The sequence below is a fragment of the Colletotrichum paranaense genome (genome assembly GCF_030867605.1).
Source record: "Colletotrichum paranaense strain IMI 384185 chromosome Unknown Scaffold_5.1, whole genome shotgun sequence".
Lineage (NCBI taxonomy): Eukaryota > Fungi > Ascomycota > Sordariomycetes > Glomerellales > Glomerellaceae > Colletotrichum > Colletotrichum paranaense.
Window position 1 is genome coordinate 992305 of NW_026848963.1, and position 15671 is coordinate 1007975.

The 15671-nt window shown below is 52.8% G+C and overlaps 5 protein-coding genes across 5 annotated transcripts; 2 read left to right on the top strand and 3 right to left on the bottom strand.

The window, feature by feature from the left end:
• Positions 1–197: 197 nt before the first annotated feature.
• CPAR01_06674 (uncharacterized protein) lies at positions 198–404 on the bottom strand (the record flags this gene model as incomplete). The annotated part of the gene is made up of 1 exon (XM_060490946.1): positions 198–404. The coding sequence occupies one exon, from the start codon at positions 402–404 to the stop codon at positions 198–200; it is 207 nt and encodes a 68-aa protein (XP_060349820.1).
• Positions 405–1135: 731 nt separating this feature from the next.
• Positions 1136–2389, bottom strand: CPAR01_06675 (uncharacterized protein; the record flags this gene model as incomplete). The annotated part of the gene is made up of 1 exon (XM_060490947.1): positions 1136–2389. The coding sequence occupies one exon, from the start codon at positions 2387–2389 to the stop codon at positions 1136–1138; it is 1254 nt and encodes a 417-aa protein (XP_060349821.1).
• A 1022-nt stretch (positions 2390–3411) lies between these two features.
• On the bottom strand, positions 3412–3519 carry CPAR01_06676 (uncharacterized protein; the record flags this gene model as incomplete). The annotated part of the gene is made up of 1 exon (XM_060490948.1): positions 3412–3519. The coding sequence occupies one exon, from the start codon at positions 3517–3519 to the stop codon at positions 3412–3414; it is 108 nt and encodes a 35-aa protein (XP_060349822.1).
• Positions 3520–4853: 1334 nt separating this feature from the next.
• Positions 4854–6753, top strand: CPAR01_06677 (flavin containing amine oxidoreductase; the record flags this gene model as incomplete). The annotated part of the gene is made up of 3 exons (XM_060490949.1): positions 4854–5006; positions 5216–5801; positions 5855–6753. The coding sequence occupies 3 exons, from the start codon at positions 4854–4856 to the stop codon at positions 6751–6753; spliced, it is 1638 nt and encodes a 545-aa protein (XP_060349823.1).
• A 1976-nt stretch (positions 6754–8729) lies between these two features.
• CPAR01_06678 (ATG C terminal domain-containing protein) lies at positions 8730–15059 on the top strand (the record flags this gene model as incomplete). The annotated part of the gene is made up of 3 exons (XM_060490950.1): positions 8730–8903; positions 8990–14980; positions 15042–15059. The coding sequence occupies 3 exons, from the start codon at positions 8730–8732 to the stop codon at positions 15057–15059; spliced, it is 6183 nt and encodes a 2060-aa protein (XP_060349824.1).
• Between the last annotated feature and the right edge of the window lie 612 nt (positions 15060–15671).

Genomic DNA, 15671 nt, shown 5'->3' on the forward strand with positions numbered 1-15671 from the left:
ATTCGGACTAACGAGGAAGAATCGAGGGGACAAGCTGACGGCGGGGTCTAGCAGTCGAATTGGAGGCTCGATTCGTCTATGAGAGATGGGATATCCGTCGAGGTAGAAGGAGGAGGAGATGAGGTTGGCTCTCCAGAGTGCGGGTTCACGAGGATAAAGAGAGAGTTTGAGCAGGTCGCCCCGGCGGTCAGGTCATTCTAGTTGAGGAGGCAGTGCGTCTCTCGGTTGACATCGGTCTGGGGGGTTAGGGGGAATGGACGGCGTCCAGCTATGTCTGGAAATCGTGCCGCGAGCCTCGGCTCTTGTGGAGCGTGGGCGACCTTCCGGGTTCGTGCTGATATTCGGCGGAGCTGTGATTGGATGGCGGGAGGCTGGGGAATGAGACGGCGTCTGGGGGATGCCATTTTAGCCTGGCCGGGGGCGGCGGGGGCAGGTCGAGGACTAGAAGCTTTGTGTTTGCACTTCGGAGTCTACCGCGGACTTTGTTAACTAATCACTCCAGAGTCCAATGAAACCAAAAGACCCTGAATAGAAATTGACTTTTGTCGTTTGATGGGAATTCGAGGGAAATACTGCTGCGAGACTTTGCTCCAAAGTAGACATGATCGCTGGTTGAGACGTCTGAAAGACTGCGCGACGCGACAGAGCCCCCTGTTGATGCTCCCCACAAAGGCGGGAAGCTTTTACCCCGCAGAGGGGCCGTCTCCCCCGTACAGTTGCATCCCTCAAGTCAATAATGAGATTCCGAGGTTGGAGGGCCCCTTTCAGTAAACAAAAATCCGGCCGAGTCTGCTCACACGTAGCGGCTCAACCATGAGCCACGAGGCTCCAAGCGCTTCATGGGTATACGTTGCCAATAATGCAACCTTCCAGAACAATTGACCAAGAACGCGTATGTTGCAACTCGTAGCTTGGAGATGTTAGCCCCAGAGCTCTCAGTGACTTCCGTGATCAGACGGCGAACATCACGCTGACCTTGACATCAGACCATACGAATAACTTTGACGAACATCGGACTGTCGTAGGTAGGCGAATATATCCTTTGTGAACATCTTCTTTCCTGCTTATGTACTGTAGACACGAGTAAGTCCGCTTTCTCCTACTTGGCTGGTCCCTGGCTCGTCATGGCGTGATCTCATCCCAGCACATCGGTCCAAGCCGGTTTGTAGGTACGACTCGGATCATACGCAAAGTTAAACATGGCCAGTGCAACCACAACATGCGCACTCGCCCAGAGTGGAAGAATGACGTCCACGGGCTTTGGGATCCCGTATCGATTGCTAGTTGTGAGGTGCAACCGGGCCCATCGGGATATCTCCAGAGTCCACAGGACCATTCCGATTTTCCAGGCCCATTGACTGGCAGAGCCTTGGGCGTTGAAGTCTATGATACCGTTGCCCTGTATCACTGCCAGCTCCTGGCACTTTTCTCCTATGGCAAGCACAAGTCCAGTTGGCCATATGACGTTTCCAACGCCATACAGGGCGTCTAACAAGACTTGCGGCATCGAAAGATGCTTTTTGTAGGAACGCAAGCCGCAAAGGATACCTGACACGATGCTGCCAAGAAAAGTCGTTCCGAGCATGCTAAATATAACGGCATGAAAGTGCGTCATGTATGCTCCGGTAATAGTTTCGACCAAAAACCATCCTAGCAGCAAGTGGGAGGCGATAATGGCCAGAGCTTGTCTCAAATTTGTGTGGCTGTCTCGAAGTTGGTCGTTCTCGTCCATAGCCGCACCGCTCCCAAGTCTAAGGAGCGGGAAGTGGACCGGAGGACGGATTCGACTCCCCGCAACGGCTTCGACCAGCCCGATGACCCTGTTCCGGCTCTCCGCGGGTCCGGCTATCCATACAAGGCCGAGCAACAACTCATCGCAGAGGAAACTGGCGAGATAGATGGATGCTAGAAATTGAACCCAGAAGGTGCCCCAGCAAGCGTACAATTTGGTTGCTTGTAATAGAGGGCCCAAGATGAAGGCGACAATACGGATCAAAGTGTTGCGCTGCAAGTTGGCCACGTCACTATGGGAGATATCTATTTCTGTGTCGTATTTGTGCGGTGCGACAACCAGAGTCCATTTAGAGTCGTGACGGTGGAGGCGGAGGCAGCTGAGGGCTTCAAGTGAGTTTATGACGCAGACAACGGGCGACCACCTGAGGCAAAAGCCCCATTCCGAGGGGAACCCGCAGATCTTCCCGCACGGTTGGGTCGCGGTATTGAGGACAAGGGCGAGGAGGGCCCAAAAGGCAGATTGCCATGACAGGTGATTCTCTGAGGTGTCTGCGGGTGGTGGTGGCTGGAATGGCTGGCTGTCATCCTGCGGCTGGCCGGCACCGATGTGCACTAGTAGAAAGAAAAGTAGGACGAGTGATGATGGCGGATGCATCGTGACCTTTGGGATGAGGCTCTGTCTGGTCAGGCCCGGCAAGTGGGAAGGAGGATTGGTAGTCCGTGGTCCGCACCTCGAAGAACTAGAGGGTACGCAGTAATAGAAGGAATCTAGAAAGATGGCATGATCGGCGGCAATGTGTCTTAGTCGCGGTCAGCAAGGCCCGATTGGGCGTGTAAAAGGGCCTATCAGCATCAGGTGTGGCTCCTTTGAGGAAAAGATGCAGCAAGTTGGATGTTGGCACTTGGCATTGTGTTTGCTGTCAAGGTAGGTCAGAAAGCTTGAGGGTATCGTCGGCTCCTCTTATCTGCAGTTTCAGTGCGATTCCTGGCAGAGCATCGAGTCAGTTGGTCGGCGTCGTGACAGGGTGGGCATAACAGGACGTGTGTCAGTCGAGGAGAGGTTCAGGTAGGCGGCGGAGAGGGATGCGGTGGTGACAAAGTGGAAGGGGAGAGCGTGGAAGGGTGGAAGGGTACTTCTCTCGCAGTAAAAAAAAAAAAGGAGCGGAGAGAGTTGGATGGAGATTAAGGTGGAGGAATGACGCTGTTGGTGGAGAAGGAGCAGTGAAGTGTCACCGGTCCCAAGGAGAAAGTGCCCCTCGTTCCTTTTCGTCCACACCTTCCTTCATTCTCTGCCATTCCTGCCATTCTCTATTAGGCGCAGTTTCTCTAAGGAAGGTACGGAGTTTCGATACGGAAAGCACGGAAGGTATCATCTGAGGTACCTTGAGGTAGGTAGTCCTTCCCTGCTGTTCGTGGAAGTGTACGGAGTTGGTAGGCACCTTAGCCAAGTAGCATTTTCATTTCTCACGACGGAACGCTTTTGCGCCGTCTACCTGACGGGTTTCCCACGAGGTTCCACCATTTTCAGTTCCACCGCACACCAGTACAACTTTCATTATCCGATCCCGCCCTTTCCTGGCAACTGGGATCTGACCCAAGACCCAAGACCAAGACCCAGCAGGAAAGACCCTGAACGCCCAGGTTGACTGCCAAAAAATTCATGACGGGAGCTGCAGCTCACCGAAAATCCAAACTGGAACCAAACCAGCAACCTCGACTTTCTCCCATTCTCTCATCCGGGCTTCTCTCTCTCTCCCGTCTTCCCTGGGCGTTTCTCGTCTGCATCTGCGTCTGCGACTTCTTTTACGTCCACGCCCACGCCCTCGTTCTTCTCTGCCTCTTTCCTTCGTTATCCCGGATGATATCGAGGCTTAGCGCGCGTGCAGTCTCCCGCCCGATCGTGTATTGCATTGTAAGTTCTAAGTTCTCATCGTCGATGCCGATGTTCTCCTTAGTATCTTGTTCACACTGCCCTCTACCTCTCAATTTCCTCAGTTCAATTTTCAGTTCTCTCTTTGCCGCCCCTCATTTCTCCGTTACACAAACACGAAACTGCCCTACGTCGTCTCCCAATGGTGTACTTAGTGCAGCCAACCGTCAATTCTTCCCCGCGGAAAGCCTCAAGAGCAATGGTGTCGCTGAACCGGTCGTGGGCAAGCGTCATTACGTTCCACGTGCTGGCGGCTTGATTACAAGTTGAGCCAAAATGCACAAAAGCGTCCTGTCGGAATACAACGGCGTCTACCCCCAACTACTTGTATGAACCATCTATTACGCCGCTTCTACGCGAGCCTAGTCGGCGACAGTCCCGAGTACTTACTTGTTACTGGCATTGCCTCAAGAGGGGGAAGGTGATCTGGAGGTGTAGTTGGAACTTGCTGTGCGTTGAACAGCATCTGCATGACAACCTTTGTCGGAAGAAAGAAGATTAAAGTGGTTTTGGCAAGCTGCAGATTCTGGAATGGCAAACATCCAATGTTCCCAGTATCTTCCTTCCTCCGCCACCTTCTCCGTCCGATGCGCCTTTCATGTCTTTCATAAACCTGTTCAGCCACGCAAGGTATCAATCTCACCTCCAATCGGTACTACTACATGGCGCATACCTTGGCTTAATCAAAGGCACTTCCGTCATCAACCTACAACCTACATGGGGAATCCGTCACCTTCACCATACCTTATCTGGACTATCCTCGCGCTTAACCTTCCCGGCCGCTGCACCCAGATCCACGGGTCCTGTTATATATCAACTTTACCACCCTGGATCCTGACCAGAACGTCTTAGCTGCTGCGAGCTAGACATTTCACCACGTTCCTCCTCCCCCTTCTCCTCCCCACAATCCTTCTGCTGCCTCTTCCACCTGACCTCTTCCCCCAGCCCACAAGATCGCAATAGCTCCTTTTTCTCTGTCTCACTCAGTCTGGGGCTCTCACAAAACCAGACGCGGGCTCATATCCTGTGACTTCACTTATTTCTGCTGTGGATCAGCACTGAACCAGCAGCGTTGCGGCATAGTTCGCCCGCGCTTCCCCCAATCAATCAACTTTCGTGACCAGATTGTCAAATACTACCACAATACCCTCACTCTCTTTCTGTTGCATTTCCTCGAATACTTGCCGCCATGGACGCTTACTCAGTCTCTTACACCAGCCCTGCCAACCGGAGCACATCTCGCATTTACCAGGATTTAGAGTCCTGCCGAGCCCAAAGCCTTTTTGGGTCCGGACAAGACAAGCTGTTGCTTAGATCGCTGACCATGGACTCACTTCTGCGGGTAAGTCTGCTGCTTCCTGTCAAACACGTGCCCAAGACCATTAGTGGGACGCCTCGGGCCGGGGCCACCGACTGTCTCTTTTGACGCGATGGGCAAACCCGTCCGATTCGTACCACGACCGTACCTTTGCTAGTATACACGCCTCAGTGTACAAGACGAAAATTACTTGTCAATGTTCGTCAAGGCAATTTCCTCCTGACACGTCACAGCGCAAACAATCAGAGTCGGGCCCAAAACCCCATATTGCTGTCGTCGGTGCTGGCCTCGCCGGTCTGCGCTGCGCTGATATCTTGATTCAACATGGCCTGCTGGTGACCATTATTGAGGGCCGAGAGCGACTTGGAGGGCGTATGTTCCAGGAAACACTACCCAACGGCCACACTGTAGACCTCGGTCCGAATTGGATCCACGGCACAGACGACAACCCCATCAATGACTTGGCCAAAGAGACTGGAACGGCCGTGGGAAGCTGGGATCACCGGTCGTATGTGTTTGATGATTCAGGAAACTTATTTAAACTGGACGAGAGCGAGATCTATTCGAGTTTGATGTGGGACATTGTCCAGGACGCCTTCCAACACTCTAACAAGAACACGGCTACTATACATCCTGATGAGAGTCTCTGGGACTTCTTCCAGGAAAGAGTGATTGAGAAAATTCCCGATACCGAGGAGAACTTTGCTGAAAAGCGAAAAACCGTTCTCCAGATTGCAGAGCTCTGGGGTGCTTTTTCCGGCAGTCCAATCACAACCCAAAGTCTGAAGTTCTTTTGGCTTGAGGAATGCATAGACGGAGGTGAGAATTATTCTGATCTGAAGTCCTGCAGACTTCTGGCTAACTTGCGGAAGAAAACTTGTTCTGCGCTGGTACATACGAAAAAATCTTTGAGAGAGTTGCAGAGCCCGTCAGGCACAATGCCGATGTCAAGTACGATACTATCGTTACCAAGGTAGAGCTCAAAACCGAGGAGCGGCCGAAACCGAGGGTTTACACCAATACGGGCGAGATTTTGGAGTTTGACGACGTCGTCATGACGACACCCTTGGGCTGGCTGAAGAAGAACCTTCAAGCATTCGAACCACCGCTCCCTGAGAGAGTCGAGCGTGGAATCCAAGCCATCGGATATGGATGCCTGGAGAAGGTATACATCAGCTTCCCCAAAGCGTTTTGGCTCGAGCCCGACGCAGAGGGCCGCGTGGTGCAGGGCTTCTGCCAATGGCTTGCGCCGACATATGCTCAAGAGACGAACCCAAAGAGATGGAACCAGGAAATTGTTGATCTTGCCTCGATGGGCGAGAACTCGCACCCGACGCTCCTGTTCTACATTTTCGGAGACGAGTCCAAGTACATTACCGAAGGCGTGTCGAGGTTGAAGACGATACCGGAAAGAAACTATTTCTTGTATGACTTTTTCAAGCCTTACTACTCCCGTCTGCCACATTACGACGAGAATTCGCCCGACTGCAAGCCGACGGGGAGTCTGTCGACAGACTGGCTGCGAGACGATTTGGCGGGCAACGGCAGCTACAGCAACTTCCCAACCGGATTATTGGAGGGCAACAAGGACATTGAGGCGATGCGGGAAGGCGTACCGGAAGGCGGTCTGTGGCTGGCGGGCGAACACACGGCGCCGTTCGTGGCGCTAGGGACGGCGACGGGAGCTTACTGGAGCGGTGAGAGTGTCGGCCGAAGGGTTGCCGAGGCCCATGGGCGGGCGAGCAGCAAAACTCTGGAAGAGGAACAGTAATCGGGATGCTGAACGAGTCGTCTCGCGCTCAGCCTTGATGTGGTGGTTATATGGCTCGGAATTGGGCGATTCATACGGCGCATCCTGCATGGCCTGGTGGTTGATGGAGTCACTGGTGGTATCTTGCATTCTGGCCAGGGCCTCTCCGTACCGGGGTGCCTTTGGTGCTGCATTCTCTTTTGTTGTAGATGCAACGACCCACGACGATGACGGCTGTCATTTGATTCTTAACGAATTATTTACAATAAGTATATTTTTTTGGGGCGAAGACTTTGTACTTCTGGATTTGCATCTGAGCGCTGATGGCCTGAAACAATGTCACTCTGATGAAATAGGCTGAGGTAACACTTGGCAGGACATCGTTTCTCTGTCTTTGTTTTCTTCTCTTTGTTGATTCCGAGTCTTGTAATGGGGATTGTGTTGAAATTTGGTCAAGACGTCAGGAATAGGTGTTAGACATCGATGGCTGTGGAACGTGGGGCCTGTCTGCCACTCTCTCATGGCAACTTCACATGCAGAAGGGAAAGACAGAGTACCTTATGTAATAAGGCAGGTATGTATGCTTTTGGGTACCCAATTTGCCAAACCCCAAGACTGACTGAAGCATGCTCATGACTGGGATGCTAAGCGAGGTATTTCAGAGCCGATAGAATAGACCATGATAGAAGAGACCTGTTCGAGATAGGTTTCTGGTGATGTAGTCTCTGTGTTCGTGTTTGGTGTTTGGAGACAACCTGTACCCTAGGCATAGAGGTAAGGTACGTACTGAGATGGGAATAAGGCGTGGCGGGTTCTGCATCAATCAGGTGGAACAGACGCACGGCTATGGAGGGGACATTCCTCACAGTCACAAGCGATGACCTGAAGCCCCTCCTCTCCCCTCCCAGTGGCCCCCAGTGGCCCCCAGTGATGCTTGTCTGGTCCCCCCAACATCAAACCATCCTATCGGCTTCAGCCACGGTCATTCCTCCCACTGCCACCCCACCTTATCGATAAAGGCCATTTTGGAGCAAGTCAACTGATAGAGGACCCCTGCACACCCTGTCGGTGACGGTGACGTGAACCCGGCCAGAGTCACGCGCTGTTAGAGGCAGTGGGGGGAACCAATCTCTAGTGCATTTGCTTGGCTGGGAGTGGATGGGAGTGACCTGGATGCCTGTGTCCCGCCTTTCCTCCTCTTCATTGCGGCATGCTTCGTTGCTCTGCTCATGCTCATGCTCATGCTTTTGTGTCTGAGGCAGACCTCCTTTTTGCCTCCCGTCTGTACGTCTGTACGGCCCAGTCAACCAGTACCCTTTGCCTCACCTTACCTAAGGTAGTCACGGCTTGCCTCATCACAACGTCCGGGCATCAGTGACCTATCTGCCTTAGGTTCTACCCTTCTGTCACCATCACCCGTTGCCGCTGTCCAAGAGCACCTCATACCAAGGTCTCTCTGCATTTGCCTTTGCCCAACTAAGGCGCTTGGGTCCAAACTTGAACGACCTTACACCTTCTTGTCCTTCTTGTTTCTTTTCCTCCTTGTACATTTCCAACCTCTTTCATTCCACCTCTCCGGCCCTTGTCGGCCTTTGCCTCCTCACTTGTACCTAGTTACAATTCCATCTACGATCTATCTCGACATCCGAACCTCCTTAGTAGCGAAACCTTTCTCTGGATGACCAGCACATCATGAACTACGTCCCCGCCTCGGGCAGGGTGTCTTCTGATAACACGGCGATCGCAGCCTGCATTACCCATGCCCGGTGAACCGCAGCCTATTGACCTCCGAACTCGCTCCAAAGACCAGCGTATTCCTACTTTCCGCAGCCTAAGGACCACATTCCGGCCAACCTATTGTAACTTGGAGAGGCCATCCTCCTCCTTCCTACCTTACTCCTCCGAGACCTCCAAGCCGATCGATCGATAAGCCAATACCGTCGCTCTTCTCCCCCCCAGCGAGCAACCCGCCGAAGGTTGCGAATACCGAGCTCAACATGGCGACGATATTCCAGAGCTTCAGAAGCTCGACTCTGTCGAAGCGCCTACTCATCTACGCCCTCCGGCGTCTGGAACTGCTAGACGAGGAGACGCTGGATATGGAAAACTTGCAGTTTGCGCTGGGCAGGACAACAACGGCAGAGTTCAAGGATGTTGGAGTGCGCCTCAAGGTATGTCCCGTACTGCAGTCAGCCACTTGATGTAAGGTGCCATGCCCAAAGCCGGAGGGCTAACAAGATCCTGTGTACGCCTCTAGAAACTTGAACGACTTCTCCAGCTCCCCGCTTCGTTCCAGGTCCAGAAAGCCAAAGTGCTGAAACTCAACGTTACCATTCCGGTCGACTTTTACACGAGCCCTATCATTATCGAAATCGATGGTGTTGACGTCCGATTGAAGGTGTCGACTCTCGGCGATGACAAAAAGACAAAGGCCGCGGCGAGGAGTGACGATGCTCAAGGCCTACCGAACACGGTCAACCTTGCGCAGTCGTTTCTGAACGAAGATGCGGCGCTCAAAGATGCAAAACTTGCCGAAGAGAAGAGGAGGCTGGAGGATGCTCTTGCAGCCGAGACACAGGATCTAGGCGGTTCCACAATGAGTGAAAGCTCGATGAGCGATGACGGGAGCCAGTTCGGTACAGGGCAGCCGTTGTCTTTGCCGGGTTTTCTGGCCGGGTTCCTTCAGGGCATCGTCGACCGCATCCAAGTGCGCATCCGAGGAGTCACGTTTCAAATAGACGTCGAAGTTCCCCTCGAGCCGACCTCGACAACGCCGGAGCTCGTCACTTTTCAGCTCGCGTTAGATCGCATAGACGTTGAAGGTGTTACCGCGGAGGCGCACAACGACGAAGGTGCGCCGACGATTGTGCCGAAAGATGGGAAGCGGCACATTGCACTATCGAAGATACGGGCCTATCTGATTTCAGAGGCGACCGTCTTCTCGCAGTTTGCACGCTCTCCGTCCGTCTCATCGCCATCCATTTCTCAATCACCATCTTTCAGCGAGCGCAACTCAGCATCGAGGCACAGCACCTTCCGACCAACCATGCAGGAGAGCTTCCTGTCCGATTCAGCAGACTTGTCTGAGGTTGACGATGCGCTACTACAGGACAGCGAAGAAGCCTTTAATATCCCGTATGATTTCTCGAGTCAACCAGAAGAACAAGCAGAAGAGGAGGAGCCGACAACACCCAGGGCATCTATATATCAAGACTTTTCCCCTCAGAGACACATTCCACTATCTCAGTCCACTATCCAAGGAGACGAAGATGAGCCTGTCCCGTGGGCCAGTTTTCAAAGAGAAGCGAGGTCAGAGCCGTCGCTACAATCAGCAGACAATGACATGCTAAATGACGTGGGTTATTTTGCACCTACCGAGGCGTTACAACAATCTGTTGCAGCCTCTCAGAGTTCGAGCTCCGGCGAGGTCGATGATCTGGCACAATCTCACGTATTCACCCACGAAGAAGCTGAGAGTATGTACATGAGTGCCTTTTCGCAGGCCGAGCCAACTGGATCGCGGATGCCAGGAGGGTGGGATGCGGATTCGAGCCCAGAGGCGTCGCCCAAGCTCAAAAAGTTGAGCCCTGTGCCGAGACAACAAACTCCACCAGCATTCGAAGCTGCTCCGAGCATTCCGGAGTCAAAACCTTTCGACAATATGGATGCGCCGGCATCGCAGAGGTCTCAATCGCCGCCTCCGGCAGATCAGCCGGATCTTAGATTCGAGGACGCAAAGGAGCCCCTACCGGCGAGTTCCACACGAGATCGGGATGAGTTCGAAGACGCGCCAGCACCGGCAGACGACGTGGCAACCCCAAGAGGACCCACGAGACTGGTCAAAGAACTGGTTTCGCTACAAAACATTTCCCTCTACGTTCCATCGCTGCACCAGCATATACATGTGCCAGCCGACGCCCAAGCCTCCGTCCTGAGCCAAACACCGGGGTCACCTGGCTTGGCGAGATCAGTCGCGCCTCAACTTCCTGGAGCGTTCTCCGTCTATTCCCCTCCGTCAGCGTCGAGGTCGGGCTTCGCGCCAACGCCAACCGACCTTCACTTCACCGAGCCAGATGATGATAGGGCGTTAGAGGTTCTTCTATCGCCTTTGGAAATCAGATTCGACGCTTCACTGGCATATCTGCTTGCGGTCGTAGCTGGAAAGTTGCTGGACGCATTGAAGAGTAAAGACAGTCCTGCTCCCGCTCTAAAGACGGCTGCAAAGCCGCAGCAAGAATCGACGATGCCCGATATCAACATTGTGTTTGAAAAGATTTCACTACATTTTCTTCACCAACTGGGTGGTGTTGCTGATACAGCCGAGAGAATACTGGGCTCTCCCAATTTGCAGATGCAACCCGAAATTCTCCTTCGAACGGATCTTGATAAACTTAAGATATCACTCAAGTCATCGAAAAAGGGCCTTGAAACAACCGTGGATCTCGAAAAGTTCCGCTTCGGCTATGCAAGAGACGATATCATCTCATTCGACCAGAACCTCCAGATGAGGGCCTCTGTTATGGACAAGTTTCCTTCAGCCGGCTCTGACGTGACTGTGAAGGTAGTCAAGTCAGCCATATCAACTCGGACTGAAGTAACTACTTTGCCGTTACTGATACAGCTCGATTTGCAAAGACTGGACGAGACATTCAGTTGGTTTGGTGGCTTGAGCAGTTTCCTCAACATGAGCTCCTCAATGTCATCGAATGCGTCACCGTCCGTCAGAGCACCAGTACAACCACCCCCCAAGCCTCGAGGAGTTCGATTTGATGCTCCAATCAACCCGGACGACAAGTCGGCCTCAGCAGAAAACAAGATTGATATGCGAATAGGTGGCTTCAATCTGGAACTGAAGGGCAGAGAGTGCAGTGTTGGTTTGGAGACGAGCGCAGTCAAGATGGTAAGCCGAGATTTGGGAATCGGTTTCGCAATCAGCAAAGTGCGTTTGGCAGGGCCATATATCAGGAATTCCCGAGCAGAACCGCCCATTTCTGCCGAAATTGGAGGTGTACGCTTCGAGTACCTTGCGACGCCAAAGGACAAGGACCTCGAAAGGCTCCTCGAACTCATCATCCCGTCCAAGGTCAAGTTCGACCAGGGCGATGACGAAATCATGGTGGACACGCTCCTACGACAAAGGCGCAAGGGCGGGGTTCTGCGGGTGACTTTCGACCAGTTGAACGTAAGGGTCGATCGCATACATCAACTGAACTGCCTCCCCGCGCTAGGCGAAGAGGTTGCCCGACTGGCGACCGTTGCAAAATATCTCCCAGAAGATGACAGGCCAGGCATCCTGCTTCTGGCTGAGGTCAAGGAGCTCGGTGCGGTCATCGATTTGGGCGGCAAGCTCGGCATGATCAATGCGAACCTGAAGAACTTCGAAGTCGCTCAGATTACAGTCCCCTCGCTGGTGGCATTCGGCATCCATGCCATCTCCGTGGATCGCAACCACCGAGAAGAACTCGTGAGCTCTTCAACAACATTGCCGCCGGGAACGCTCCCCCAAGGCCCCGTCCTCATGGTACGCATGATAGGAGACGAAATGGAGCCGGTGATCAAAATCAAGATGCGCGATATCACAGTCGACTATCGAGTGCCGACGATCATGGACGTCCTTGGACTCGGGGAGGATGCTACACCACAGGATTTCGAGGCCAGCCTTACTGCCTCTGTGGCCAATCTCGGCGAACAAGCACACTCTGCCTTGACCGGCAAGAAGCCTCAACCCGCCTGCGTGACTGACCCTGCCCGACCGAATAGTAAGCCTATGACGGTCGACTTGGTCTTCCGCGATTGTTTGATTGGTCTCAACCCGCTGGGGCTGCCCTCGAAACTCCTCATCGCCCTGACTGATGCTCGGCTTCAAGTGGTTCTTCCAAAAGACGTGGATACCACGGCCAATTTGGATCTCAATAAGGCCTCGATCTTGCTCATTGATGACGTTACTAATATAGGAGCGAGTTCTACCGTAAACCGTCGGCAGTCCGCGGATATGTCTTCCCAACAGGTCTCGCGACTCGTTTCTCAAGGCTACGTGAGCATCTGCTACATCTCATCTGCAAAGGCAGTCGTCAAGGTGTCGGAAAGCCGTGACGATGGTGAAAAACATGTCGATGTCGAACTCCGTGATGATCTACTTGTACTGGAGACATGCGCCGATTCGACCCAGACCCTCATCACTTTGGCCAACGCGCTGACGCCACCTACTCCACCGAGCAAGGAAAACAAGTATCGCACCTCAGTCGTCCCTGTCCAAGACCTCTTGGCTTCGATTTCTGCCGAGGCTTTTGGGCGAGCAGAAGGTGATTATGACTTTGACAAAGACTTTGAGCTCGCTCAGGAGCTCGGGGGCAGTGATGAAGACGATATGTCAGGCGATGGCAGCCCATTACAAATTGACTCAAGATACTATGAGGACGCCGGCCCCTCGGAGCCCCTCTTCGACGCCGAGGGCTCCATCACATCGAATGCTACAACGACTCAAGATACACATGACGGGGTCTTGCTTACGAGTTTCAATGCAAGTGCATCACACCATTCCGATGACGGCAGCGACCTGGTGATACACGAGAATTTCTTCGATAAGGGCCCCGAGACCGACGGTAGAGCCCAGGTCTGGAACTCATCGAAGAACAGCTATGACCAAGCGCCGAAGGAGCTTGTTAAGAAAAGCCCACTTCGAGTTTCGGTCCGCGACGTGCACGTCATTTGGAACTTGTTCGACGGATACGACTGGGAACGCACACGCGATGTCATCTCCAAGGCTGTACGAGATGTTGAGGATAAGGCCTACGAACGTCGCCGCAGATCAGAGCGTGCTGTTTTTGAAGACGATGCCGAGGAAGATGAGACAGTAATTGGGGATTTCCTCTTCAACTCCATCTACATCGGCATCTCCACAAAACAAGATCCCCGAGAGCTCGCGCAGATGGTCAATCAGGAGTTGAATGACAACGCCACGGAGACCGAGTCTCTCGCCACAACAGCCTTCACAACTACGACCGGCCGAACGGGAGCAGCTAGGCCTAAGAAGAGATTGAGATTGAACCGAAGCAAGCACCACAAGATCACGTTCGAGTTGCAGGGAGTCAATGTTGACCTGATTGCCTTCCCGCCCGACTCTGGCGAGACTCAGAGTTCTATCGATGTACGGATCCAGACTCTGGATGTATTTGACCACGTCCCAACCTCTACCTGGAAGAAGTTTGCAACCTATGACCAAGACGCCGGCGAACGGGAGATGGGTACCAGCATGGCCCACCTTGAATTGCTAACCGTCAAGCCGCAGCCGGATCTTGCAGCTTCAGAGATGGTTCTGAGAGTCACTCTGTTGCCACTTCGACTCCATGTTGACCAAGATGCGCTCGACTTCATTACGAGATTCTTCGAATTCAAGGACGACAGCGCCCCCGTCCACAGTTCGACAAGTGATGTACCGTTCCTCCAGAGAGTCGAGGTTCACGACATTCCCGTCAAGCTGGACTTCAAGCCCAAGCGAGTCGACTATGCAGGCCTTAAATCGGGCCGAACTACGGAGTTCATGAACTTTATCATCTTGGACGAAGCACGTCTGACACTGAGACACACCATTATTTATGGTGTTTCTGGTTTTGACAGAATGGGCAAGATCCTCAATGACATCTGGATGCCGGACGTCAAGGGCACTCAGTTGGCTAGTGTTCTTGCAGGTCTCGCGCCAGTGAGAGGCATTGTCAACATTGGTAGTGGATTCAAGGAGCTCATCGAGGTTCCCATCAAGGAGTACAAGAAAGACGGACGCATCGTTCGAAGCATTGGAAAGGGTGCAGCGGCGTTTGCTCGCACCACCGGCACTGAGATGGTCAAATTCGGAGCCAAATTGGCCATCGGAACGCAATATGCACTGCAGGGCGCCGAGGGCCTCCTCAACAAGCCCCAGACTGACAACACGTGGGAAGAGGCTGATCTCGATCCAGAAGAGAAGAAGCAGATCTCTCTGTACGCGGATCAGCCCACCGGTGTCATTCAGGGCTTGCGCGGGGGCTACTCGAGCTTAACAAGAGACTTGAACATGGCCCGCGATGCCATCATTGCGGTTCCGGGCGAGGTGATGGATAGCTCAAGCGCGCAAGGTCTCGCCAAGGCCGTATTGAAACGGGCGCCTACCATTATTTTCCGGCCGGCCATTGGAGCTACCAAGGCCATCGGACAGACGCTCATGGGCGCGACGAATAGCCTGGACCCGCAGAACAGGCGGAGAGCCGAGGAGGTGAGTTATCTTAAACCGCGTTATATCTTTGTCAAGATGTCTTTACTAACTCTGCCATTAGAAATACAAGAGGCATTAAAGACTACTGTGGAGATTCTTTCTTTACAAGAAATGCACACGCATTACATACACCAGATACCAGGAATTAGGCATTCGGTGCTTTTTTCACGACCAACTCCTTTTTTCCAATTGTTTATTGAAATCATTTGCGGCGTTATCGTCAGACAACAAGTCCGATACGACCGCATGAGACCGCATCATAGACTGGCGAAGGAGGACTTTCATTTTTCAACTGCAGAGATCAAACAGGTTGCTATCGTGAATTGGTCATTATCATCAGTCTAGGTCTCTCTCCCTTTCTTTTTGCCATTGATTCAGCCTGGGGATTTGGGGGAATCGGGAATGGGAAAGGTTTTTGGATTTTGTTGTTCGTGGAGGGAGAAGGGGGAAAGCAGTTGGAGCGAAAAGAGGGTTGTAGACTGTCTCCTGAATCATTGTAGTTCCTGTAGGGTGTTGATAATCATACGTTTATTGAAGAAGTAAGAGATATCCTTCCAACGTGATGAGGAAAGCTTTGAACTTGGGCAGTATTTTGTCATTTTGAGAGAGTCCGAAGATGGAGTGTATCTACTCTTACTGCGAGTCGGGTCCTTGAGGCAATATGGAATGATGGATGTCGCGGGGACAGTGA